Raw genomic sequence first — 26,033 nt, forward strand, 5'->3', positions numbered from 1 at the left:
TTTGGCTGCTCCAGGTTGCAGTTGCTGCATGCCACATCATTGATCTTCATTGTGGCATGTGGGATCTTTTAGTTGCAGCATGAAGAATCTAGTTCCCTGACCAGGAATCAAACCTGTACCACCCTGTGTTGGGAGCATACAGTCTTAGCCACCAGACCACCAGGGATGTTTTAGTTAAATTAAAGCAGTTTGGGTTAAATTAAGCCCTGTAAAATCTCTTATTGAAACACCTGGTTAAAATAGAGTATATAATTTCCCCCCTTTTCTAATTCTCTTATTTTTCTGCAATAGCTTCACTTGTCTCAGCAACCTTCCAGTCTATATTTTCTAGAACAATTCCAATTTAGTGAGACTTTTCAATAAAATTGGCACAGAGACCACTTAAATGCAATGCAGTTGTAATGCTTCTTAAGGCTTATCAAGCAAATAAAATCACAAATAAGAAAATCTCTGGGCTTCCCTGGTGGTCCAATGGTTAAGAATCCACCTTGCAATGAAAGGCACACCAGTTCGATCCCTCATCCAGGAAGATCCCATATGCTGTGGAGCAACTAAGCCTGTGAGCCACAACTCCTGAGCCAGCACTTTAGAACCTGTGAGCCACAACTCCTGAGCCCACATCCCTTAGAGCCTGAGCTCTAAGCAACAAGAGAGGCCTTTGCACTGAAAAGCCCACACACCACAACTGGAGAGTAGCCCTCGCTCGCTGTAACTAGAGAAAGCTTGTGTGCAACAACAAAGACCCAGCACAGCCAAGAAATAAAATAAATAAATCTTTTTTTAAAAAGAAAAGAAAAAAAAAAAGAAAAGAAAATCTCCTTTGTCAAGCATCCCAATTTGGGAATCAAAACATCTGCCACTAACCAGTGGAGATCAAAAGTAAGAGGTTGGTGGAAACTTGGGCGGGGCAAGGCTGGGGGGAGGTATGCAAGAGTGTGCCGAGGTCTGGAGAGAAGACCAGGTATGAGGGTAAGAGAGGAATGGGCCGGAGGAACATCCCACCATTTCCCTGTGGGTGCCACACCACTGACAGGAAGGACACCACGATTTCATAGTAATTTCATTTTTAGCAGAAATATGTCCTTCCCCCTTTTCTTCCCGGTAATTAAATGTCCGAAGAAGGAACTTGAAACCAAGACTGGAGAAAGGAAATAGCACAAGAATTGGAACTGGAAAACAACAGCTGAGGTAAAAGCCAGCGAGGAGGACAGAGCCAGGCCAGAAAGCATCACCGTCCTGGTGTCAGATTCATTTTCTGAACCATCACGAGAGCTGGGGTCCGGCCAGAGGGTTTCGAAGCCGTTTTCACAGGTAGGTGTCAAGAGGACAGAAAATGAAGGAAAACTTAAGACATGACAAGAGAGAGGAGAGTTTTCTCTCAACAAAGACACAAGAGGGAAGAAAGGAGAAGAGAGAGGCACAAACCCGTGATATGAGACAGCCACTCTGCGACACTGACATGGAAGCTGTGTTTGCAACAGAAAAAGAGGGAACCACTATTAAGGGGTTTAGGGGTCAAGATAACCCAGCCAAAAACTACCGAGCAGCAGCCATGCGCCAAGCACTGCGTTAGAAACCCAGACGGGGATGGGAACAGATGTGGTATCTGCTGTTGAGGCTTTTACTGTCAGACGTGCGGCTCAGTAGTGATAATTGCCGCGTTGGAGGCATGATCACAGCACAGTGAGTGAGGAATGCCAAGCATCTCCTGGGTGCGTCTCTGGAGGCACACGGGAGCGCAGACAGTGAGACTGGGCGCCACCCAGCGGGGACCTCTGTGGAGACCGTGGGTGCCTCCGAAGGCCCTTGGGGCTTTGTCCTAGAGTCAGTGTGGAGCGCTGGCCAATTCTGAAGAGGTAAGCAATGCTATCTGATTTGTGGGACAGAAAGGTCTTTCTGGACCCTTTTGGGAGGTTGGCATAACAGGGAGAGAGGGCGGAGGCAGGAAGGCTTGAAAAAAAGGAGAAATTCACCTCTGAGAGAAGAAGGGACTCCTTGTTGGAGAGGTGGGGAGAGGAGGAAGAGGGAATAGAATTTGGGTGTGTAGAGAGGGAGAAGGTAGAGAGTGGAAGGGGAGGAGTTCCTGTGAGCGGTCACTGTTCTCTTCGTGAAATAAGACACTGGATGTCTCTAGAGACCAGCATGTCAGATGGGGCCAAGACCGTGTGGAGCGAGTCCAGGCTGACGAAGGGCTGGGGAACAAGAGCAGCTTTGCTAAGCAGGCTTGAGGGTGCAGCTAGGGTTGGAGGCCATCAAAGGGGAGTGGTGATTTGGGATTTATTCAGCGTTACCCGGATCCCGGGTTTAAGGAGGAAGATGTAAAAGCTGAATGGATGTCATGCTTGCTGATCTGCCAAAGAAGAGGGACAATGGTGTTGAGAGTGCGAATGCAGGGGGGTTGAGGTGATGCATCACGGAGTCTGGGCTGGAAAGGAATAGAGGCAAAGACAAGAAGGGGCTCACCAGCCTGGAGAATGTGGAGGAGATACGAACCAGTGGTCAGGGATGGGTGGTGGTGCTTCTCTTCACAGCATTTGCCTCGGGGTAATGAAGACTGAGGGAAGTCATGCTGGGACGGCGGTTCTCTGGCGGCAGGTGCAGGCTGCGTGAGAAGGGATCCAACTACTTGGTTCATCACTGTCCCCCGGGCCGCGCTCAGTTCCTAGGGCATAGTAGTTGTGTTTATGCGATCACGTCTCTGGTGATGTGGAAACAGAACTGCAGAGCTAAGCCAAGGTGGCTCACCGCCCTGAGGTCGGCAAGCTGTGGGATGTGAGCAAAGGAGCAACTCGACTGGAAGGGGTCTCCTCAGACAGGGCTGGGTGGGGAGGACTCGACAGCACCAACAGGGTGGAATGGAAGACGCTGAGGAGAAAGAACAGGGTCCCAGTGACTTCTCCCGAGGACCTGACTTCTCCTGAGGAAGGACAGGGGAGAAAGAAGGGAGAATGGAGGGGTGGAGGTGGTTGGAGATGAAGGGAATGAGAAGCCAAAATTAACTGGCTCGGTTTCTGGCTGGAACTTTGTCCAGAAAAGCATTTGAGATGGCTGTGGACTCCAAATGTGGAGAAGACTCTAATCACTGCTTGCATCTGGTTGTGACACTGACTGGAGAAGTGCTGGCTGAAACCAGGAGCACATGTTGACAGAGGTCACCCAGGCTGAGGTAATCATCGTAAAGAAAATGCTCTCCACGAAGCACATTTCAATTTTAGGCAGAGATTATCTGTGAAAATCAGTTATGATGTAACTGCTTCATTTCATCTTTTCAAAATTCCTCCGCAAATACTTTTCTGCATGAGTGCTGAATCAGATCTGCCTTTGCAAATAACACTTATGTAATTAAGTTTATGGTCCAACTGCTCAACTGCAAATGTCCTCTGAGTAAAAAGATTATGATTATTTTCAACAAGCTTGTGACCAAATTGGTTTGAATGATTTTATTCTAATGATGATTCTGTGATTCCAATAAAAAATTAGATTATTTTGATTATTATTAGGTTATTTTGATTATTCTTAGATTGATTCTAATGACTTACATTTTACCAAAGAAGCAGTTTTGGGATTTGGCACAACCATTTTGTATTTTCTAACTCATTAATTTCTGCTTTTTATCTGTTTCATTTCTTCCTTCTGCTTTTCTTTGGCTTATTCATTGTCCTCAAAATGTTTTTTTGAGTTGGATACATAATTTATTTATTTCTCTCTTTTTGGAATGATTTAAGTACTTTATAAACTTCCCCATGAACTCAGCTTTATCTGTATTCTATAGATATGCTTCATTATTACTGTTTTCTAGAAATTTCACAATTTTTATTTCCACATCTTCTTCATATCATATTTAATAAAGGGATTAAAAATTTTTTAACAGAAAATTCAAAACATACACAAAATACAGAGAATAGTATAATGAATTACTAGGTACTCATCACCTACCTCCAATAATTATCAATATATGATAAATCTGGGCTCACCTTACCCCAAATTCCAGACAACTTATCATTTCCTCTGCAAATATTTCAGCATAGAAACTCAGAGATTTTTAATTTCCTAGTGGAAGGGACATTTTGTTTCTGGCTTTATTATTAAAGTCTGGTCTTATTGCATGATGATCACTGAATATTTTATGCACTATTTATACTCTTGGAATATCTGGAATTCACAAGTGTTACATGTTACTTGTGAAGAAGGTACATTCTCTAGTTCTAGGACAGAGTTCTGTCAGTATCTAGCAGTTAGATTTATCTTACTTAGTGCCACGGACTAGGAGTAAAAGCAGCCTTCTTACATTGCTTGTAATTTGCTTTATGAATGGAGTTGCTATGTTATCCATGCAAAAATCCCCATTACTATTATAGCTTCTTGTAATTATACCTATTACCATTACAAAGTACCCTTACATAATAGGATTTTTTTTTTTGGGGGGGGGGGTGCTGAATTCCATCTTGCCTGATAGTAAGAATGAGCTCTCTTCTTTCTTTTTATTTGCTTGTTACACTATTTCAATTTTGATCACACCTTCAATTTCAATTTTGATCACATCATTCTTCTAAACATCTTAGGACTTTTATCATATGTTGGCAGTCTTATCAGTCACATTTTTAAATTGCAAGCAACCAAATCCACTAAAGCATTTAAACAGGAAAGGTTACTGGCTGGCTTATAGTAGTTCCAGGAGAGGCAGAGGATTAGTACAGGGGGCCACGGAACCAGGAACAAAGTCTGACTGGCACAGTCCAGGTCAACTCCTATGCCCTGATTTCAAGGGAAACTGAGACATTCAATTCTGGTTTCTACTTTTGATAGGAGAATTCATAATGTGGAGATTTCCCCCCAACATAAGAGGCCTTGTTGGCCACAGTATAATAAATAGCTTCTACAGTAGTGTCACTTACGTTTCAGATACAGAACTTTAACTCCTAAGTAAAAATAGTCCAAGAATCTATAACCACATTCCCCTCATATCATGTTGTGTGTAGAGGCTTCCTGAATGCAAGCAGGATGTTCTCTAAAAATGCCCCAGCCTTTACCAAAAAATAATACGTGATCACAAGTTTTGCTTTCCCTTTCTTGCTTCTCTTAGAATCACACCTTCCTTCTTGTTTTTATATCCACAGCTCTTATTCTAGGCTTGCAGCTTCTCACCCAGGATACTAGACTCTCTTCTGATAGTTCCCAGCCTTCTCCTGTGCCCAAAGCATCCTACTTACTGCCCATACCAAACTCTCTGGCATTACATTCTGGAAACCTGGTGTGAGGGTCCAGACTTTGTATAATCTCAGTTGGCAAACACATGCTGAGTGACTGCCACGCTGGACAACGTGCCTGGGGCTGGAGGTTCAAATGTGAGTCAGAAAAAGGCTAACCTTAAGGGCCCCTCAGTCTAGTGGGGCAGACAGACAACCAAATAGGAAAATATGACGTAAAGTGCTATAATAGTGGCACACAGAATGAGTACCCAAACCAGTCTGGGGCAGATGTAATCCAGGGAGGCTCCTGGAAGAAGGTACCTCTGAACAGGGTGGGGAAGGATACATCCACTTCTCCCAGGGAAAGAGAGCGTTGTAAGCATGAGAAACGGCCCGTGCAGAGGCAGGTAAGCTCGAGGGCACTTAGAGCTCTGAGGAAAAGCCACAAGTACTTTATTTTTTTTTCCTTTCTTCTTTTTTTTTTAATTTATTTGTATTAGTTGGAGGCTAATTACTTTACAATATTGTAGTGGTTTTTGCCATACATTGATATGAATCAACCATGGATTTACATGTGTTCCCCATCCTGATCCCCCCTCCCGCCTCCCTCCCCATCCGATCCCTCTGGGTCTTCCCAGTGCACCAGCCCTGAGCACTTGTCTCATGCATCCAACCTGGGCAGGTGATCTGTTTCACCCTTGATAGTATACTTGTTTCAATGCTATTCTCTCAGAACATCCCACCCTCGCCTTAAAACGGGACAGCTGGCTCCTTAACAAAGCAGGAGAAGGCCTGTGTCTTTGGGCGAGACTTGACCTACTGAAGAGATGGGATGCAACTAAAGCCAGTGGGAAGCAACTGAAGGCTTTTTAGCATCTGAGTGAGATCAACCAAGCAACAATATACATAGAATGGATTGGAGGAGCTTGCTGGTGGCAGGTGAAAGCCTAGCTGTTTCTGAAGCCCATGAGAGAAAGTGGATGACGACAGTGGTGGCAGCAAGAATAGGGCGGGGTTGAGGGGGAGACCTTCTGAAGAGGTGTCAAGAGGGAATCCACTAAACTCAGTGACTATGAGAGGGAGTAAGGGCAAAGCAAGAGTCAGAGGAGATTCAGGATTTCCGTGTTCCTTTGGGGAAGGGATTCTAAAACCCAGGCTTTGAGAGGAGATACGAATTTGGGGAGAGATCAGAATGCTGTATTGAAAGTCCCAAGTCTGGGACACACACGTGGAGGATGTGGCAGGAGTCTGGAGAAGGGAGATGGCCCGGCAGAGGCTGAGGAGCAGCTCTGCCCAACTGTGGCACACCCCCTGCAAACACCTGGAAGCTTTGAAAAACCCTAAAACCTGGCCCTGGCCCCCAGAGGTGCTAATATAATCACCTGGGCAGCGAGATCAAGGCACTCCAAGGCACTCTGCTGGGCAGACACCCAGTGGTACAGAGACGTGGATGTCAGGCCTACAGGACGCCCTTCCCCTCTCCACCTCTCCACTGGGTGACTGTGACAAAATCATCAGCCCTCTGGTCTTAAGTTTCCTCCTCTAGAAAATGAAGATCATAACACTTGGAAGGATTTCAAGTGTGAAATAAAATAAGGCGTGTACAGCGCCTAACACCACTCCCAGCCCATACTGCAGAACGTGAGCTGCAGGAGTCAACTGTGGGACTACATCGAAGGAAACGCATAATCTCAGCCACATTCCCAAAGAGAGCGTGGCTTTCTGTTTAATAGGAAGGAAAACAAGGAGCCTCCCAAACCTCTAATGAATTCAATGACATCACTTGTGTCCATGCAATATGCTGGCTCATGCAGCAGCCTGAGAACTGACTACAAGATATGGAAGACAGCATACCGGCTCAATGCTCAAAGCAATGTTCCAGAAGCTATGACTCTTGGTTGAGATATGACACTAGAGATGCCACACACTTGTCCACCCCTGTAGACAAATATTCATGAAGCATCCACTGTATGCCAGGCAAAGAAAGGACCCTTAGGCGGCATCCTTTCATTCTTTAACCAAGATGATTAAGTACATACTGCGTGCCAGAAACCCCACTAAATTCTTGGGAAATTGTGATAAACAAGAAAGAGTTGGGCTATAACAACCCTGAAGGGGACAGACCCTGCTCCTTGACATCTCTTCAGCCCACCCATTCCCAACATCCCCACAGCCAACACCCCTGCCACCCCCTAACTTCTTTCATGGGTTTCGGCAATAGCCTGCCACCTGTTGCAAACTCCTCCAATCTGTCACTCAGGTTACAGATTTTTTATTGAATAATCTCTCAGATAGGTGTTAAATAACTACCTGATTGTGTGTCACAAGCACGTGATCCTATGGGACGACTTATTAGGGGGTTTCAACCAAACAGGACAGCCAGAAGCGCTGCCCTGAGGAAGTGACAACCAGAGACAAGTAGCTGTTGGCCAAAGGGGAGTAGAGGAGAAGAGCTTTCCTGGGCCGTGCACACCCTCCCCATCAGTTCTCTCACACCACCATGCCCTCCTCACACAACTCCTGAACCACTCCTGCACTTGGGCCTCCAGCCAGCGTGAGTCATCATCCGAGGTGCAGCGCAAAGCCAGGTCTTCCTCAGGGTCCCTTCTGACCACACCCTGCTCTCCAACACCCCACCCCTGTGTCTCCACCATCAAACCTCTCACCTCTTAGTGTAAGAGACATAGGCGGCTAAGTCTCTTGAGTCTGTTGTGCACTCTATCCAGCAGCAAACACAATGCCAGGGATATTACCCAGGGTTCCCCAGAGAGAGAATCAATAGGGGGTGTGTGCATTTGTGTGTGTGTGTGTATAATGTATATAAGAAAGTGAGAAAGTCAGACGAAGACAGACATTTCTTTTTTTAATTTTATGGAATTAGGTAACACAATCATGGTGGCTGACAAATCCAAAATCTGCAGGGTAGGGTCCAGGGAAGAGGTGATGTTGCAGCTCACGCCCAAAGGCAGTCTGGGGCTGGCTTTCCTCTTCCTCAGGGACCTCAGTCTTTTTTCTCTCAAAGCTGTCAGCTGATTCGATGAGGCCCACCCACATGATCGAGGATAATCTGCTTTACTCAAAGTCTATTAAGTTAATGTCAATCTTATTAAAAAAAATAACTTCACAGCAACATCTGGCCTGGTTTATGACCTGGTATCTGGGTGCCATGGCCTAGTCAAGTTGACACATAAAATTAATCATCACACAGTTAAAAACAGGTGTTTGGCAAATATTTGTGGAATGAAATCTGCTGATCTTAGGTTTGTTTTCTTCTTTCTTTTTCTTTGTCTCTCTCCTTTGCTTTGCTTTGAATGCTAGTCCCATAGCCCTACCCTTTCTAAACTTCCTTTCGTGTGTATCATTCCCCCAGTGGTTTTTTCCCAGGCATGTCAGGGGTCCCATCCGCTACAGAAATATACAAGGAGTTCACTGTCACAGAAAAGGCCCTGGCTGTGACCACGCTGGTCCCTGGAGAGCCTCCCAGTTGGCAGAAAAGGAAACCACAAGGGAAAGAACTTGTTAAGGTCAAACCTCAGAGAACCAGGACCAGCTCTCCTGGCAACCAGAGTTCTTTCCATTAACTGTGCCAAAACCTTCGCGTGAGTATGGGCAGGGAAGGAATAAAAGGCCCTGTGCAGGAGAACTCACCTCCTACAACCTACACCTCACAGAAACCCTGTTACACTGATCCCTGCCCCACTCGTGTAAGCAGAAGGAACACCCGCTTATCTTGGGAGTCAAAGAATTCAGGAGGGTTCTAAGACCTCGGTGTCAGAACTCATGTGTTCACTCGTCCTCAGAGGGCAGCATGAGACCTCCAGCAGTCTTGGTCAGGTTCCCGAGAGAGAGGCTACAGTACTAAGCCCCACTTCCCAATTCTTAACCTTGACCTGCCATCTCTGAGCAAACATAAGCTAGTCCATGTCCTACCCTTCTTCCTTTGCCCTCCCTCCTTCCAACAAATAGTTATTGGGTACTCCATGCCAGGCACTGCGCCAAATGTTAGGGACACACAGATGAATAAGCCACGGTTCCAGGCTCAGAAAGCTCTCAGAGATCTCTCAGTGGAGACACACCTGTGCGCCCCCTTGCCTGGACTTCACGTAGGACTCGTCTCCTGGGCAGCCCTCTGGACGTGCTGATTCCCTGTTCCCTGATTATTTTTGTCCAGTCTTCCAACTGGCTTATTAAAATACTTCAGCCACAGAGGTGAGGTTCTCTGGCAAGACACAGCTGATCTTTAAACAGCAAGTGGAAGAGTGAATTCAGTTTCTTTTTAAAGACGCCTCTCAAGTGGATCAGCCCTTGTCTTAGAAGTTGTTGAAAAGTTCCAACCACTAGAGGGCACCAACCAACCCTTGATCCGCCACTGCCTGAGTGCTAAAGTTGCTTCAGGGTGTCACTCTGCAACCCCATGGACTAGCCCGCCAGGCTCCTCTGTCCATGGGATTCTCCAGGCAAGAATACTGGAGTGGGTTGCCATGCCCTCCTCCAGGGGAATCTTCCTGATGCAGGGATTGAACCTACGTCTCTTACGTCTCCAGCACTAGCAGACGGGTTCTTTACCACTAGCGCCATCCACTAAATCTGCCCAAATCCTGGAGAGTTTCTGCACTGGTTACTCTGCTTCCAGATCTATAATGCTAGTATCTTTCATTTTTTCTCAAAATGAGCCTTGAGAACCAGGCACGTTTTAAAGTGAATCCACAGATTGTTCTTAAGTCGATAAGATGATGAGGGAGTCAAGATATCCTAATACAGAGAAAATAGGCCACAGATTGCCTTATGAATAAATAGATCAGAACCAATGACATAAAAGACTTCTTAAAACCTACGCTCACTAACCTATTCATCTGCTAAAATCCAATATCCACAGATAGCCACAACATAACTTCGCATTATTGACAAGTCATTGTTCAGCAATGCGTCTAATAACTGCCAGACCGTGGACCAGTGAACCAGTGCATCAAACTAACTGAGTTTGTTTTGGGGGGGGGGGTTGTTTTTTTTTCTTTTAAAGATACAGATTTGACGACCACATCCATAAATCTGGAATGGGACCCAGGAATGCGTGTTGTCCAAAGACTCCTAATGTGTAAGAGTCTGAAAGCCATTGCTTTACAATTGGAATATCAGAAATGTGGGGAGCAAAAGTGAGAGCTGAGTTCAGAAATCTGATGACTATGGGTAGCGTGTGCCTCTGGGGGCCCTGAGAGGGGAACACCTGGCATACTGAAAATTGCTCCCCTGCTTTGTGAAGCAGCAGCTGCATCTGGCCCCTGGAAGGTGGGTAGAGCTCCTTGGGCTTTATAAAGTCTCTCCCATGACTTCTGATCTCAACAGGATCAAGGCTGGAGCGAGCCCAGGCATCCTGCTGGAGAGGGCCCTGGTGAAGCGGGATCTGTCTATGTCCAGCCCTGTCACCTCGTGGTGATGTGCCTTCAGTCGAGTGTCCTTGAATTCCCCAAGCCTTGATTTTCTTATATATAAAATGAACATAATACCCATCTTATTGTTGAGGGAATTCAGGGAACAAAAATCTGCAAAACACAGAGCTGGGAGGAGTTCAGTGCCTGAGAGGTAAGAGATGCTGTCTACATGATGACCTGTATTGTCACTAGCCTGGGAGAAACGAGAGCAGGACAGCCCTGCCGCTGACCCCCTGCAAGGCCCCAGACCTCAGATGTCTGCAGACCTGTGCTAAAGATACACCTCATTTAACTCCAGCAGGTGGCATCCTGGGAGGACTGTCTTTTCTAGCCTGTGGTCTGAACTAATCATTGAGGTAGCACTCATATCCTCGCTGTCCAGGTCAAAGAAAGCGAATCTGAGCTCCCTGGCTGCTGCTCCCATTCTTCTGGGGCTTGTAGAGTTTGATGATGACCTCCACATGAGCGTGTATGCTAAGTCGTTTCAGTCGTGTCTGACTCTGTGTGACTGCATGGGCTGTAGCCTGCCAGGCTCCTATGTCCGTGGGATTTTTCAGACAAGAGTACTGGAGTGGGTTGCCATTTCCTTCTCCAGAGGATCTTCCCAACCCAGGGATCGATCCTGCGTCTTCTATATCTCCTGCATTGGCAGGAAGGTTCTTTACCACTAGTGCCGACTGGGAAGCCCGATGACCTCATATTCAATCCCAGTGGACCTTTTGAGTCCTACAGACATTTTCTGCATCTCTCTCATGTCAGATCCTGGTGAGCATCCTCTCCGTCTTGAATCATCCACACCTTTGCTTCTAGGAATCCCAGGAGCCTCTGAGCTCTCCTTCTTCTCTTCGGATGACCCCTTCCTAGTTCTTGTCTGTCACCCACTCCTCACCCAGCAGCTTCCCCCAAGATTCTGTACTTGCCACCCTACTGGCCCTTCTCCTTTAAGCCCTTTTTGTAAAATAAGTTATTTATTTTGGCTTCACTGAGTCTTTATTGCTGCACATAGGCTTTCTGTAGTTGCCACAAGAAGGGGTTACTCTCTAGTTGCAGTGCATGGGCTTCTCATTGTGGTGGCTTCTCCTACGGCAAAGCATGGGCTCTAGGTGTGCAGGCTCAAAAGTTGTGGCGCACGGGCTTAGCTGCTCGGAGGCAGGTGGAATCTTCCCAGACCAGGGAATCAAACCCATGTCTCCTGCATTGCAAGGTAGATCCTTTACCACTGGACCACCAGGAAAGTCCCTCCTTTAAGCTCTTCTTAAGTCATTTCATCCATGGCCATGGTCTTTCTGTCCCTGCAGGCCAATGTACCATTTTTATCTCTGTCATTTTCCTATCTCAACTCTCTCTGGATATCCACTTATAGGATATCCACATGAACTTTAAAATTGACATGTCCCAAATTAAACTAATCATCTTCTCCTACATGCCCTGCCCTATACACATATCCACAACCCCCACAAATGACCTTATATTCCTCCTTAACGTTAACTGACCTCAATTAATGGGGTCACCACATAGTCCATTCTCAAAGCAGAAACCCAGCAGTTCTCTTCTCTGTTTTTCTCCCACCATGCTTAATCTTTCCCCAAGCCTGTGGGTTTTATCTCTCACCCAAGTCCAGCTCATCTATAACCCCTTCAGCAACTTTATCTGAACCATTGTGATACAAAAAATGTTTAACTCCTGGGGATCAGATTGGTCACCTCAACCATGACTGCCTCGCCACTCATCCTCTACCATGCATCTCACACTTCATGACCCAGACTATGTCGTGGTTCCTCAAAACCAGGCGTCATTTCAGGCCCTCATGTCCTTCCTTGTCCCAATCCCTGCACTGAGGGCATCCCTCCCACCTGTCTTCACCTGGCTTCCTCTCACTCATTGTGGTGGGCTCGATGATAATCTCCTGAAAGCTGATGTCCATGTGGAACCTGGGAATGTGACCTTATGTGGGAAAAGGGTGTTTGCACATGTACTTAAGGATCTCAAGGTGAGACCATCCTGGATTACTCAGGTGGGCCCTAAGTAACAACAACTGTCCTTATAAAAGGGGGAGGAGAGACACAGACAGCCTGGTGAAGGCACGTGGAGGCAGAGATTGGAGTCACACTGCCACAAACCAAGAAGTGCCAAGGCCACCAAAAGCTGGAGGAGACAAGGAGGGAAACCTCCCCTAGGGCCTTCAGAGGGCTCATGGCTCTGCCAACACCTCTATTTTGGACTTCTAGTCTCCAAAACTGGGAGAAAGTAAACTTCCATCGTTTTAAGCTAATAGGTCTGCGGCAATTTGTTAAGGCAGCCCGAGAAAGCTAATGCACTCACCTTTCAGGATGCAGTTCATACATCATCTCCTTCAGGAAGTCCTCTCTGATTTCCTCCTACCATCACCCCACTGCTGCCTGCTTATATCTGATTCCCTCCTTCTGTCTGTCTCACTTGAGAAACTCCTGAAAGGCAGCACCTGGGTTCTGTTTCCCATTGTAACATGAGGGTCCAACACTGTTTCAGGAATAGACCAGGTGCTCAACCAGATCAGCGCATGCAAATCTCAGTCCCTGTGTATCTCCTACAGTCTGAACATCATGCCAGGAACTTCACAAACATTCCCTCACTGAGTCATCTCAATAGGCCTAGGAGGTAGATACCACCATCTCTGCTTTATGGAAACTCAGGCACAGCAACTTGCCCAAGGCCATTTGTAAACAGAGTTTATATCCAGATCAACTTGATGAATATGAGCATGGCATTTTCAAAAGACCAGTGGCCAGCTAGAAGGGCTTATTGGAGAACAGCAGGGAAAAGACTGGGTCTGAATTATACACTTGTGAGACAAAGCTGCTGTGTGTGTACACATGTGTATGTAAACAGTAATGAGGGTCAGCGTTTAGTAAACTCCGGCTGATCCAGCTCATAATGCGGCATAAATGTATCACAGCAGCTTCTATTCTGGGGCCTGGGAGCAAGGGGTGCTGTGGTGCATGAGGGCTAAGAAAGGACAAACAGGAAGAAGGGGAAATGGGAAGGGAAGAGAGAGGGAGGAGAAGGACAGTTCTGCCATATCTGGAAACAGAACGTGCTTTTCTTCAGCTTGTCCCTCCCACCTCCTATGCTCATGTCTCCACGCTATGGTGGCCTCCTTCTCAGAGCGTCAGCGCACAGATGCTGTCTCAGATCCCACCATGGCACTTCACCAGGTACGGGAGGCTTCAGCCCCCAAAATGCACCCATGTCCTAATTCCTGGAACCTGCAAGTGTATAAAGGCCAAAAAAAGAGACTTTGCAGATTATATTAAATTAAGCATTTTGAGATGGGGAGATTTTCCAGATAGGCCTTAAATGCAACCATAAGCGACCTTTTTTTCTTTTTTTTTTTTGAAGGTCTGTGTTTTTATTGATTAGAACTAAGTACAGTTGCAATCTTCCCATCATACATAAGATACACATCAAACAAATAACATACATATAATATAAATGAGAATGAATGACCCACTATTGATCAGACATATTCTGGAAGCTACACAGTATTGTTTTATTCTTCCTTTGGTAATTTTGAGTTTGGAAGAATGTCAGTCCCCTATTTAAGCTGTTGTATATCTCACTGTCCAAGTTAAGTTAATCTAGTAAATGGAAAATAAATATTTACACAAAGTTGAAGGAATATGCTAGGTTTATTACGTGAGCAACAAGAACAGAATTCATAATTACATTTTAAAATGTTTATCTGGCTGTTTTTTTGTGGGTTAGATTGATAGGGGGCAATGCTTAAGTCAGGAATGCACTAAGGATACATAAGCATCCTTTTGTAAGAGAGGAGCAAAAGGAGATTTGACACAGAGAAGAGAGAACATCAAAGTGACCACAGTGGTGGGGACTGTAGTCATGTGACCACAAGCCAAGGGCTGCAGGCAGCCACGAAGCTGAAAAGGTGAGAAACATTCTCCTCCAGCCCCTCCAGAGGAAGTGTGGCCCTGCCCAGTACTACTGACTTTAGACTTCCAACCTCTAGATTTTGAGAGAATAAATGTCTGTTGGTTTAAGTCCCCAAGTTTATGGCAGCAGAAAACTAACACATTCGCTCTTCCTAAATCACCTGCATCTCATTCAAAATGTGTTTTCTTTACAGCCTTCTTTAGTTTGGTGTCAGAGAGAAATTAAAATCCAGTTACATCAATTCACGCTAATGAGAGACCCTTAATGGTCTTGGCAGCAATGACGTTTTAAAAAGGAGGGCATTTATAACTCCTCAAATTAATGTTGAATCGGTATGATTAGCATAAAGAAACAAACCAAACAGTAACCACAAGCAGTAAGGTGGAAATTTAAAGTGGACCAACAAACAGGCAAATGAGGGATGGGATCTGCCCTCAGGAACTCTCCCCTTAGTCGGGGTCTCCTTTTCACTTGTGAGAACTTACAGATTCTCCAAAAGTTGTGTGTTTATTCTCAGTGACTCCAGGGTTGGCCCACACAGTGCCAAGCACACAGTAAATGCTGATTCTAGCGGTGGAAGAATGAAGAAGGTGGGGGGTGAGAGGGATTATTGCCCACACGACGGAATCTGTTAACACTCCTGTAATTTTCTCCTCTTCCAGAATCTTCACCCAAACTTCTATGTTACTTGCTGCAATCTACGATAATTTTTGATTGTCAGCAACATGTACCTCTTAATTTTGTGTGCAAAGTTGCCCTATCAGCAGATGAAATCTTTAAGCTACAGAAAGAACTCCACTTTCTTCACTAAGCTGAAGCTCCCTGTGATGACTTCTGGATGTTGCACAAGTCAACACAGAGCAAAGAGCTGGAATGATCAGCCCCAAGAGAAAAGCCGGTTGCCTGGAAAAATCGAAGCCCACAATTGACACCATTCACAGTATCCTTATTATTTATTTTTATCTTTTTTTAATTTTTATTTTTTATTTATCTTTACTATTATTTATCTTTAAGAGAGAGCTGTCATAGCTCAGTCAATAAAGAATCCGCCTGTGATACAGGAGACCAGGGTTCAACCCCTAGGTTGGGAAGATCCCCTGGAGAAGGAAATGGCAACTCACTCCAGTATTCTTGCCTGGGAAATCCCAAGGACAGAGGAGCCTGGTAGGGCTACAGTCCATGGGGTCGCAAGAGTCGGACACAACTCAGCGACTAAACCACTACAATACCTTTAATAGACTTTCTAAGCGATGTTAGTGTCAAAATATGGAAAACAACTCCTTCACCTCTTCAGGAATCTCCCTATGAGTGTTCTCACTCAATAGTTGTATTCACACCTCCTCTAGTTGGTTCTTGTAAAAGTCCAAAAATAAAAGATAAACTATTACCTTATGGGGCCTGTGACAAATTGCCAAAAGATTCTCCAAAGCTCCTCTCCCAGTTTTCCTTCCTTCATCAAAACTACACTGAGCATCTACAACTGGCAGGTTCTGGGGAGACATGCAGGAAATAAATCATTGCACATAGCAGACAATACTAAAGAAAATATTGCCAATACCCATAGAATACTTGGAACAAGCAGTGCGACAAAGCTCCCTGGTTCATAGGAAGCCTTTCCATCTTTGCAGTTAGGACAGCCTGAAAGTCCCCTCTTCCTCTGCTCCTATCATTCTAGGGGATCCGTTCCTACCTGGGATTTTCTGGTAACCTTCAGGTGTTAAATACCAAATGTGTATGTGTTAGTCACTCAGTTGTGTCCAACTCCTCATGAACCTGTGGATTCTAGCCCTCCAGGCTCCTCAGTCCATGGAATTCTCCAGGCAAGAATACTGGAGTGGGTTGCCAGTTCCTTCTCCAGGGGATCTTCCCGACCCAGGGATGGAACCCGGGTCTCCCGAATTGTAGGCGGATTCTTTATCATCTGAGCCACCAGGGGAGGCAAATGGTAGCCTCCAACTTCAGCGGAGTGGTGCTTCTGAAGTCCACAGAAATCAACTGGGGATCTTGTTCAAATGCAGATTTGGATTCTGCTAGGTCAGGGGAGGGGCCTGAGGTTCTGCATTTCTAATGAACTCCCAGGTGACTACTACTCCATTGGTCTGAGGACCACAGTTGAGCAGCAAGTGATTAGAGAACTTCCTTTTTACTTAAAACACAGTAAAACCAACTTCTGAAGGCATTGAGAGGCATGTGTGTAGGGCTTCGAGACCTCCCTCAAGGATGGAGAAGCTGAAAGCATTTGAGCCACTGGATAGACGAGGGGGCTGATGCCTCACTGTGGTTTCAGAGCTGCTGCCTTATTCAGCAAAAACTGCCAGGTACTATATCTAAAAATAGAGCTAGAAAGCAAAGAACTAAATTGTGTCAAGGCACAAACAAAGGAGATGAAGACTGAAGTCCAGACAATCACTCTATTAGGAACAACAGTTTTCCCACATCTCTGGTCTCCTTTAAATTGGGGTGCAGATAAAAGCCGACAGTTCAATGTATGTCCTCATGGCTGAAGAGACCACCACTCCCATCACCCTCGCCCCTCCAACTGGTCACCTGGCTGCTCTGACAAGCCCCTGCCACATACCTCCTGTTGATCTCCTTGTTGAGATGAGATTACTACTCACGATTACAAAGAAGAGAAGAATTAGGAATGCTGAGTAAGGAAAAGTCCAGAGAAGTCACCCACCCAACAGGATGTGTGCTGCTAGGCACGGAGAGTGACTGTTGTGTTGAGGCTACTGTACCGGGTCTTACACAAGCACAGACCTTTTCTTCTTCATTAGAGAACACGCCCCTGAACCACCTACCCTTTCTGTGTGGTGCTCCCGGCTTCTGACTCACGTCGGGGCCCACATCATGCTGTTATCACTGGGCTTGGGAGAAGCAGGAGCATGTGGACAGAGGCCCGAGGGCAGAGTTGATGCCTCTGACAGCAGTCACACCAGCCAAGGGCAGCAGGCGCCCTGCAGGGGGTCTGCCAGTCCTGAATCACAGCATCCCTGCCGGGACCCTCCTCGCGGGAACAGAGGAGAAAGCTGAGGCCGTGGGCCCTGGAGTCACACAACAGATCTACACAAGCTTGGACATCGGCTTGCCGTGCACCACGGTCATTCCCAGGGCCCCCTGGGGCACTCAGGTTCCTCGGTGGGAACATGGGTGTGGGACTTGATGCTTTTCTGGGTTTCTTTCAGAGAATAGCCTGCGGTCCCAAATTCTGAAAGCCTACTCACTTCAGACATAGAGCCCGAGGTGGGTTTGTTCTTCAGGCCTTGTCCTCCTGAGACTTCGGAAGTGCAGGAGACACTGGAGAACAGCACAGAGATTCCTTTAAAAACTAGGAATAAAACCACCATAGGACCCAGCAATCCTGATACTGGGCATGTACCCCAAGGAAACCAGAACTGAAAAAGACACATGTACCCTAATGTTCAGTGCAGCACTATTTACAAGAGCTAGGGCATGGAAGCAAGCTCGATGCCCACTGGCAGAGGAATGGATAAGGAAGTTGTGGTACATATACACAGTGGAATATTACTCGGCTGTAAAAAGGAATGTGTTTGAGCCAGTTCTAAAGAGGCCGATGGACCTGAGCCTATCATACAGAGTGATGGAAGTCAGAAAGAGAAAGACAGATACCGTATATTAACGCATATAAACAGAATGGAGAAAGATGGTACTGATAATCCTACAGGGTAGCCAAGGAGACACAGGCATAAAGAACAGACTTTTGGATTCAGTGGGGGAAGGAGAGGGTGGGATGATTTGAGAGAATAGCATTGAAACATACATATTACCATATGTAAAATAGATAGCCAGTGTGAGCTTGATGTATGACGCAAGGCACCCAAAGCCAGTGCTCTGATAGCTTGGGGAGGCGGGTGGGAGGGAGGTTCAGGATGGCGGGTACACATGTATCCCTATGGCTGATTCATACTGATGTATGGCAAAAACCAACACAATATTGTAATTACCCTCCAATTAAAATAAATAAATTTTTAAAAAAGAAGTACAGGAGAGTCAACTGCTGTTGTGTTTTCTCCACTCTCTGACAAGACTCCTCACATTTCCCCACTTGATAAAGCCCCCAGTCCCACTCATGAATCTACAAATCTGTGGATTAAAATGGGAGGGAGAGATTTGAAGTCACCCAGAACAGTCTTAGAGCAATTCAGCTGACATTTCCAAACACCCACTAGATTTTTTTTTTTTCCCCTTTCCATTCAGTAACCCTTCCCCTTTCCAAGCTTGCAAATCTGCAGTTTCTAGAGCTGGAAAGAAACATAAAAGGGTCCATTTTTTAGTGTTTGGAAGCTACAGGTCAAATCTATATAGCTAATAATAATAATATTAACAATAATAAACATTTTCTATTTATAATTGCTGTATTCTCCAACAAAGGTCTTCAGGCCAGGAGTCTAAGTATGGACTAATATAGAATTAGCATCGTCTAATTGGTGTTGGAGAAGACTCTTAAGAGTCTCTTGGATTGCCAGGAGATCCAACCAGTCCATCCTAAAGGAGATCAGTCCTGGGTGTTCATTGGAAGGACTGATGCTGAAGCTGAAACTCCAGTACTTTGGCCACCTCATGCGAAGAGTTGACTCATTGGAAAAGACCCTGATACTGGGAGGGATTGGGGGCAGGAGGAGAAAGGGACGACAGAGGATGAGATGGCTGGATGGCATCACCGACTCGGTGGGCATGGGTTTGGGCAGACTCGGGAGTTGGTGACGGACAGGGAGGCCTGGCGTGCTGCGATTCATGGGGTCGCAAAGAGTCGGACACGACTGAGAAACTGAACTGAACTGAACTGAATTTCTTAGCAGTCTTACTTCCTAGCTTTGCTTTGATTTTGATGCGAATGTTTAACTCGCTTGAAATGACCATGCTGTTGAGTTGAGGGGCTTCTGCACGGGGAGCCTCTTTCAGCCTCACATCCCTGGGACGCAAAGCTGGCCACCAAGCACTAGCAGATGTCACCTGCGAGGGGGGCATCTAAAGCCCCTCATCATTTGTCTAATTTTGGTCAACTTAACAAACCTCAGGTAAAATTACTGGGGCTTTTACAGGGAAAGTGAAGCTTTCTTAGTGATGAGAAACACTATGAAATGAATGAAAATATCACACAACAGCACAAACCCCACAAAACACCACTATGTGAGAACCACTGCAGAAGTGATTTCCAGGCAAAGTAGAAGTATGAATCGAGTAAGGAAGCCTTCCTTTAGGCATCTTGCCTATATTTACATCCTTCATCCCAGTGACCACCTTGTGACCTAGTAGATACAGTAATTATCTCCAATTCACCAAAGAGGAAACTGAGGCATGGCAAGATTCAGTGAACAGCCCAAAGTCTCACCCAGGTTAGGGTTAGGTGGTGGAGCTGGAATCTAAGTAACTCTTTGGCTCCAGGGACCATAGCCCTCATTATTCTGCTCTCATTTTGAGGGGAAACTATGTCAACATCAGGGGACACTTACTTTATCACCATCCTGGGGAGGAGGAGTAAAGGGAAGGTGACTATGATGGTCCCAGCACGCTGTTTCTGGCAGGGTGAGTAAAGCCTACAAATAAAACATATCCTTTCCCTCACTTGAATGAAAGGAGGGCTTCCCAGTCTCCCAGAAAGGACTGCAGCCACAAGGACCTGGTAAGCAGGGCCACCTTTCCACCCCACTTCCACTCACCTACCCACCTTCACTTGGGCCCCTGAACCTAGACAAGGGGACCTGCAGCCCTCGGCAAGCTCTGGACCCTGGCTTCCAAGCAAAGACGAGAAATTAAACAGTTTGCACAGAATGAAATTTGGCCCGTGGAAGGTGCCTGCAGCTGGCGGTTAACACCAGCAGTAAGAGGATCAACTCCTAGTCTGCTGGCTTAAAAAGGGGGTGGGGGTGAGACGTGTGCGCGCTGCCTTTTACCCATTCACGTTAGTTAATTTGGATGATAAGGGTTCGTGTTTAATCCCTTTGTGTGCCAGTGAATATACTGAAATCGACAACCCCTGCGAGGGCACTGGCTGCCGGCAGAGCAACCTGCGGGAGGGTGCGGGTCGTGTCCAATCTGTTGTGAAGCAGAAAAGAAACGTCATGAGGAGACTGAAAGCAAGACGGAGAGGGACACCCTTGGGGTGCTCCGTGCAAACCCAGCCCCACACCTTCCAGGCTGCAGCAGTGGGCTGCTGGCTTCCTGGAGGCGCAGCTCCCCAGACCAGCCTCTGCGCCCTAGAGGCTCCCCAGGTGCCACAGGAGAGAAGGGCTCCCCTCACCCCCCAGCCACCTCTGCTGAGGACTAACGACACCCAAAGGGAGAGCCGGCCCTGCCACAGTCTAGAGAGAACTTAGGCAGAAAGGTGGGGAGCAGAAAGGGAGGGAAAGATGTGTCAGGAGAGGTCTCAGTTGTTCTCAACTGGAACAGGTTAGAAAAAAAAGGGAGAGCTCAGTGGCTCTAGAGCAGGTCATAAAACAAAAACCATTTTTATAGTTTCCATCTGCAAGAAAGCTCACCCCGCACCCCTCCCACGCCCTCAAGCCGGGAGCCCCCAGAGTGCGGGTGGGTTCCTAGGCAGCTCTTGTGAGCGGGGCCTGGCGGCGGGGGAGGAGGCCCCCGGCTGCTGGGCCCGGCTGCCCGCAGAGGCGCAGGCGGAGCGAGTTCCCAGCCACCGCCACCCCCCTCCTTCCCCACGGGCCCGTCCAGCAAATTTCCTCCCTCGTTTCGGTCTGCGCCTTCCCTCCCTCCTCCTCCCCCTATATATTCGCTCTCTAAAAACATAAAAAAGAGATCAACTTCCCTAACTTCACGGAACCCTTTTCAGTGACAAATATTGATGCCCAAAGTGTCTGCGCTCTCCCGCCCCCAAACGTTAAGAAAAGGCGCCCGCGAAAGGGGGACATAAAAAGTTAACAATGCTGTGAAAATATGTTTGCAGAAAATAGACAATCGTTGGATTAAACGTATTCAAGTATGAAATAATGCCTTTTTGTGTCAAAACTTGGGCGATGGGCGGGTACAAAAGTTCCCTGTGGCAGCGACTTGCTCCCTTTGTGAGCCGTGCGCTTTGGCGTCTCCACTTGGGCGCATTACTTAGAGCCCTCTAAGCGCGATTGTTTCTCCCTTTCTAATGACATTTACCGGATCAAAACATGCTGTTAATTCGATCAGAAGGCTTCACCCTCCCTGACAAAGCCACAATAATTTCTCCTGAAGTTTGTTAAATTGACCAAAATTAGGCAAATGAATAGGGGTCTGTAGGCGCCCCCTCTCGCAGGTGACGTCGCATAATGATCGCCGGGGCCAGCTGCATTCCCCCTTTTCTTCTCAGCCCACTCTTCCCCGTGTTGCCCCCAATCCTCCCACCACCCCCCTCACACACACACACACACACACACACACACACACACACGCATACACATGCACACACAGACACACACACACACGCCTGCCTGTTCTTCCTCCCCCACCCTCTGGCATTATTAAAATTTAGCCCAATGAAACTATTCATACTTTTCAATGGACATTTTCCGTATAGGATAATAGGCTACAAATTGAGCCTCTTCCCCCCGCGAGGAGAGAGCCAGAGGCAGGAGAAAAGAAAGGCAGCGATGTGATGTGGTCAGGCAGTGGGGGGAGCGTCGCGTGCCAAAGACCGGCGGGAGGGGCGAGGCGAGGCGAGGGCCTCGTGTGCCAGCGGCAGCCCCACACCTGCCGGGATGTCCGGACAAATAAAGCGGGGTAAACAAAAAGGGGGGAGATGGACGTGTCACCAAGTCGTGTGAGAAAAGCCTGGGAACAAACGGGGCGCCTCCGTCTCCAAGAGCTCTCCCTTGAACCCGGCGGAACAGCCTATTAAAGGCTTACTTAATTACTTTAATGACTCTGGACAGGCTTTAAAACGCACTCGGCGCTGGGACTGCGGGCTTGCTGGGATTTGTAAACAGGCAATCGTGTGAGACTCAGCGGTGGGACTAAAGGAGGCGACACTGTTTTGTGAGGGTCCTCGCCCCCCGGTGCCCACAGCCGCTGCGCCCCTGCGCTCGCTCACCCGCCGGCGCCGGTTTACCGCCTCTTTCCCACCCGGGCTGTTGCCATGCAAATGTTATTCCCCCCGCCGGTCACGTGTCCTTTGAAGGGCCACGTGGATTAACAAAGCTGATCTGCCCCCAACTCGCCCCCCTCGGCTGCTAAATTTTTTTTTTCTTAACTTTAAAAAAAAAAAAAAACCAAACTGATCTTGAATGCATGCATCCCCCAAATGCAGCTCCCCTAATCCTATGGAATAATTCAAGTCGTGAATGCACTTGGAGCCCTAGATGACCGCTTTATAAGGCAGACCCTCGTAGTTGGGAGGCTACAGTCTACCTGGGACACTCGAGGAGGCACACGAGGGGAAAAGCAGACGGGTGCCTCGCGCCACCGCCTCTCCTGAGGGCGCGTATTGATCAGAATGTCAGACAAGCTCAAGGAACGCAAAGTGAGTCAGCTGAGTCCAAATGGCTCTTGCGCCTTCAGGGTGGGGGTGTCTGACTCCCAGAGCCACCACCTGGCTGGACCGAGGAGCCGGGACATGGTCACACAGGACTTCTCCTGGAGAGGAATCCTGAGTGGTTTGGGAAGGAAATGAGGATAGCTAGAGGGGACTCCGCAGTCGGGGTGGAGGCCACATCTGGAAGCTGGTGGCCACCTCCCCATGGCCCTGGTGCTCAGCAAGGTGCTGTGACCCCGCAGAGGTTAGAACAGGAGTGCATCAACAGAGGTGCGAGAGGCCAGAGCTCGTGTGACCCAGTGTGGGGGGGAGAGGGGCCTGGGGCGACTCCCTGGGCAGCACTGAGGGCTGGCAGATGGCTGTGCCAGCCGTGCCTTTGATGATTCTCTGGGCAAAGACATCCTAAACGGACAAACAAACCTCTGTTCTCAGAGAACCCCCGTTTCCCACAAAGTGATAGAAAAGCGGAGGAGAGACCGGATTAACCGCTGTTTGAACGAGCTGGGCAAGACGGTGCCCATGGCCCTGGCGAAGCAGGTAATGTTGGCAGCTGAGAAAACGGCGCTGGCGCTGGGGATCCTCTGATGCCGGGAGTCTGGAGCCAGAGAGGGCCGTAGGTGCGGGGTTCCTGCCCGGGGCCCTGAGGGCTGAGTTGAGCCCCAGGTGGCCCTGGCGCAGATCCACAGCGGCGCCCAGGCTCGGCTCGATGGTCCCCTCGGGTTAAAACGGTGCACCCAGCCTACCCGGGGTTGGCCCGCACCGTCTGGGCCTTTTCGTCCTTTTGCAGAGTTCTGGGAAGCTGGAGAAGGCAGAGATCCTCGAGATGACCGTGCAGTACCTGAGAGCCCTGCACTCCGCCGATTTTCCCCGGGGAAGGGAAAAAGGTGGGCAGGGAGTGTGCGCCACACAAGCCCTGGGGGTGGCAGCGGGAATAAAGCGGTCTCTCAAGGTCCCCCTCTGGATGCTGCGGGGGGCGGGGCCCTAAGTCCTGAGAAAGCTCAGGGGGACTGGAGAACAGGGGTCTGGGGATGCAGGTTCTAAGGCCTCCTCTCAGGTGGGGAGGGGTGAGGCAGACTCCTAAGGAAAAGGAGGTCGCTGGCTTGCGGTTTTTCCAGTCTCCAGGCTGGAAAGAGAGGGGCGGGCCTCGAATGGAAACCGGCCAGAAAACGTGATGGGAGGGGCTTGGCATCTGCCTTAGGCTCCCGGTCAGGAAGGGGCCACTCACAGTTTTCCCTTTCTCCGTTTTCCTTGCCCCTCCAGCAGAGTTGCTAGCAGAGTTTGCCAACTACTTCCACTACGGCTACCATGAGTGCATGAAGAACCTAGTGCATTACCTCACCACCGTGGAGCGGATGGAGACCAAGGACACCAAGTACGCGCGCATCCTCGCCTTCTTGCAGTCCAAGGCCCGCTTGGGCACCGAGCCCGCCTTCCAGCCGCTGGGTTCGCTCCCGGAGCCGGATTTCTCTTACCAGCTGCACCCAGCGGGGCCCGAGTTGGCGGGCCACAGCCCGAGTGAGGCGTCCGTGTTCCCGCAGGGCGCGGCGCCGGGGCCCTTCGCCTGGCCGCACGGCGCGGCCCGCAGCCCCGCGCTGCCCTACCTGCCCAGCGCGCCCGTGCCGCTCCCGAGCCCCGCGCAGCAGCACAGCGCCTTCCTGGCGCCGGGGCAGGGCCTGGACCGCCACTACCTGAACCTCATCGGCCACACGCACCCCAGCGCCCTAAACCTGCACGCGCCCCAGCACCCCCCGGTGCTCTGACGCCGACAAATCCCGCAGACTGCTCGCCGCTCTGGGCACTGCTTGGGAGAAATACTGTACATTGTACAAGTGTAAATATTGTGGGGGGGGGGGGGGCGGGGAAGCTGAGTGGGGGGAGGTCAAAAGCGAATTCGTCTTCTGAAGGACCTCCCCCTGGCAATAAACGCTTTCTGAAAGTCCCAGAGAGACGGATTTCCTGTTACCTTTGCTCTTCTAAAACCCATCCCCTCCGAGGGGTCTCAGGCACAAGGCTGATGCTGGCTGAGGTGATGACCCTCAGTTATTTGGGTGGGGAAAGGGGTGGGTCGCCGCGCGGGGACGGAGGAGGTGGAGGAGGCCAAGTGGAGGGGTCGCTTCCAGGCTGGCTTCGTGGTTCCACCCGGGCTCCAGACCCGCCTCCTCCTCACGAGCACCTTGGGAATTTGTCTGGGAGAAGGGCGGATGGGAGGCACAGGGCCCACGGCTCTCAAAAAATACAAATTGAAGGACCCTCCCCAAGCTGGCTGTGGCAAACTTTCGCCAGCTCCCACCTTGACGCCCTTCCCTAAGCCGCGTGCGCACCAGCTGCCTGCTGACCGCTGACCGGGAGCGCGGGGAAACCCAGGCCCATGGGATACAGCAACTAGGTTTACAGCCTCCACCTGTCTGGTTAAAAATATGTAGAGGAGGTGACTTCCGAGTGCGGCTTAAAAACAACATCCGATGAAGTTCATCTTCGAAAGACAGACAACTGTCTGAGCGCCTTAGGGCTCAGAAAGCTGAAGTTGTCTTTGGCGCACAGATCAGCTCAGCTTCAGGGCTCTAGGCGATCTGGTGAGAGGTCGAGACGCGCTCCCCTAAAGGGCTGTTTGCTCTGCCAACACCTACACCCAGCCACTGGGGCGGGACTGAGATGCTGGGTTCCTGGTGAGAAAGGCTTCTCCGCCTTTTCCCCGGGGGAGGGGCACTTGAAACTTTCTTGCTCCACCCAGAAGATAGGAACTTGGAGTTTAGGAAAGAGTTGGCTAGCGATCTTTAAGGGGCTTGTAGTTGCCACTGACAGTTGGATCTGCCTTCCCCACAAAACAGCGGTACATTTACAATAGAGCAAACTGAGATTAGGTTTTTCTAGGACCCAAAGAGCAAAATGAGCCTCACTGTTGTTTTAGGTTAACAGGCAAAGTGTACACGGTATTCAATCCATTAAAGTTGTGTTTTTGAGAATTTTAAAATTTTCCTCCATTGATTTTTTTTCTTTCTTTTTTGTTCC

General features: G+C 48.5%; 1 protein-coding gene across 2 annotated transcripts; it reads left to right on the top strand.

Moving 5' to 3' along the window:
* The first annotated feature begins 22,985 nt into the window (after positions 1–22,985).
* On the top strand, positions 22,986–24,784 carry HELT (helt bHLH transcription factor). Of its 2 annotated transcripts, none has more exons than XM_061134596.1 (4): positions 22,986–23,012; positions 23,457–23,561; positions 23,812–23,908; positions 24,285–24,784. In XM_061134596.1, the coding sequence occupies exons 1-4, from the start codon at positions 22,986–22,988 to the stop codon at positions 24,782–24,784; spliced, it is 729 nt and encodes a 242-aa protein (XP_060990579.1). The 2 variants fall into 2 exon arrangements, with proteins under 2 accessions (XP_060990579.1, XP_060990580.1); XM_061134597.1 differs by having other exon boundaries at positions 24,288–24,784.
* Positions 24,785–26,033: the final 1,249 nt, after the last annotated feature.

The sequence above is a fragment of the Dama dama genome, chromosome 32, assembly GCF_033118175.1.
Source record: "Dama dama isolate Ldn47 chromosome 32, ASM3311817v1, whole genome shotgun sequence".
Taxonomy (NCBI): Eukaryota; Metazoa; Chordata; class Mammalia; order Artiodactyla; family Cervidae; genus Dama; species Dama dama.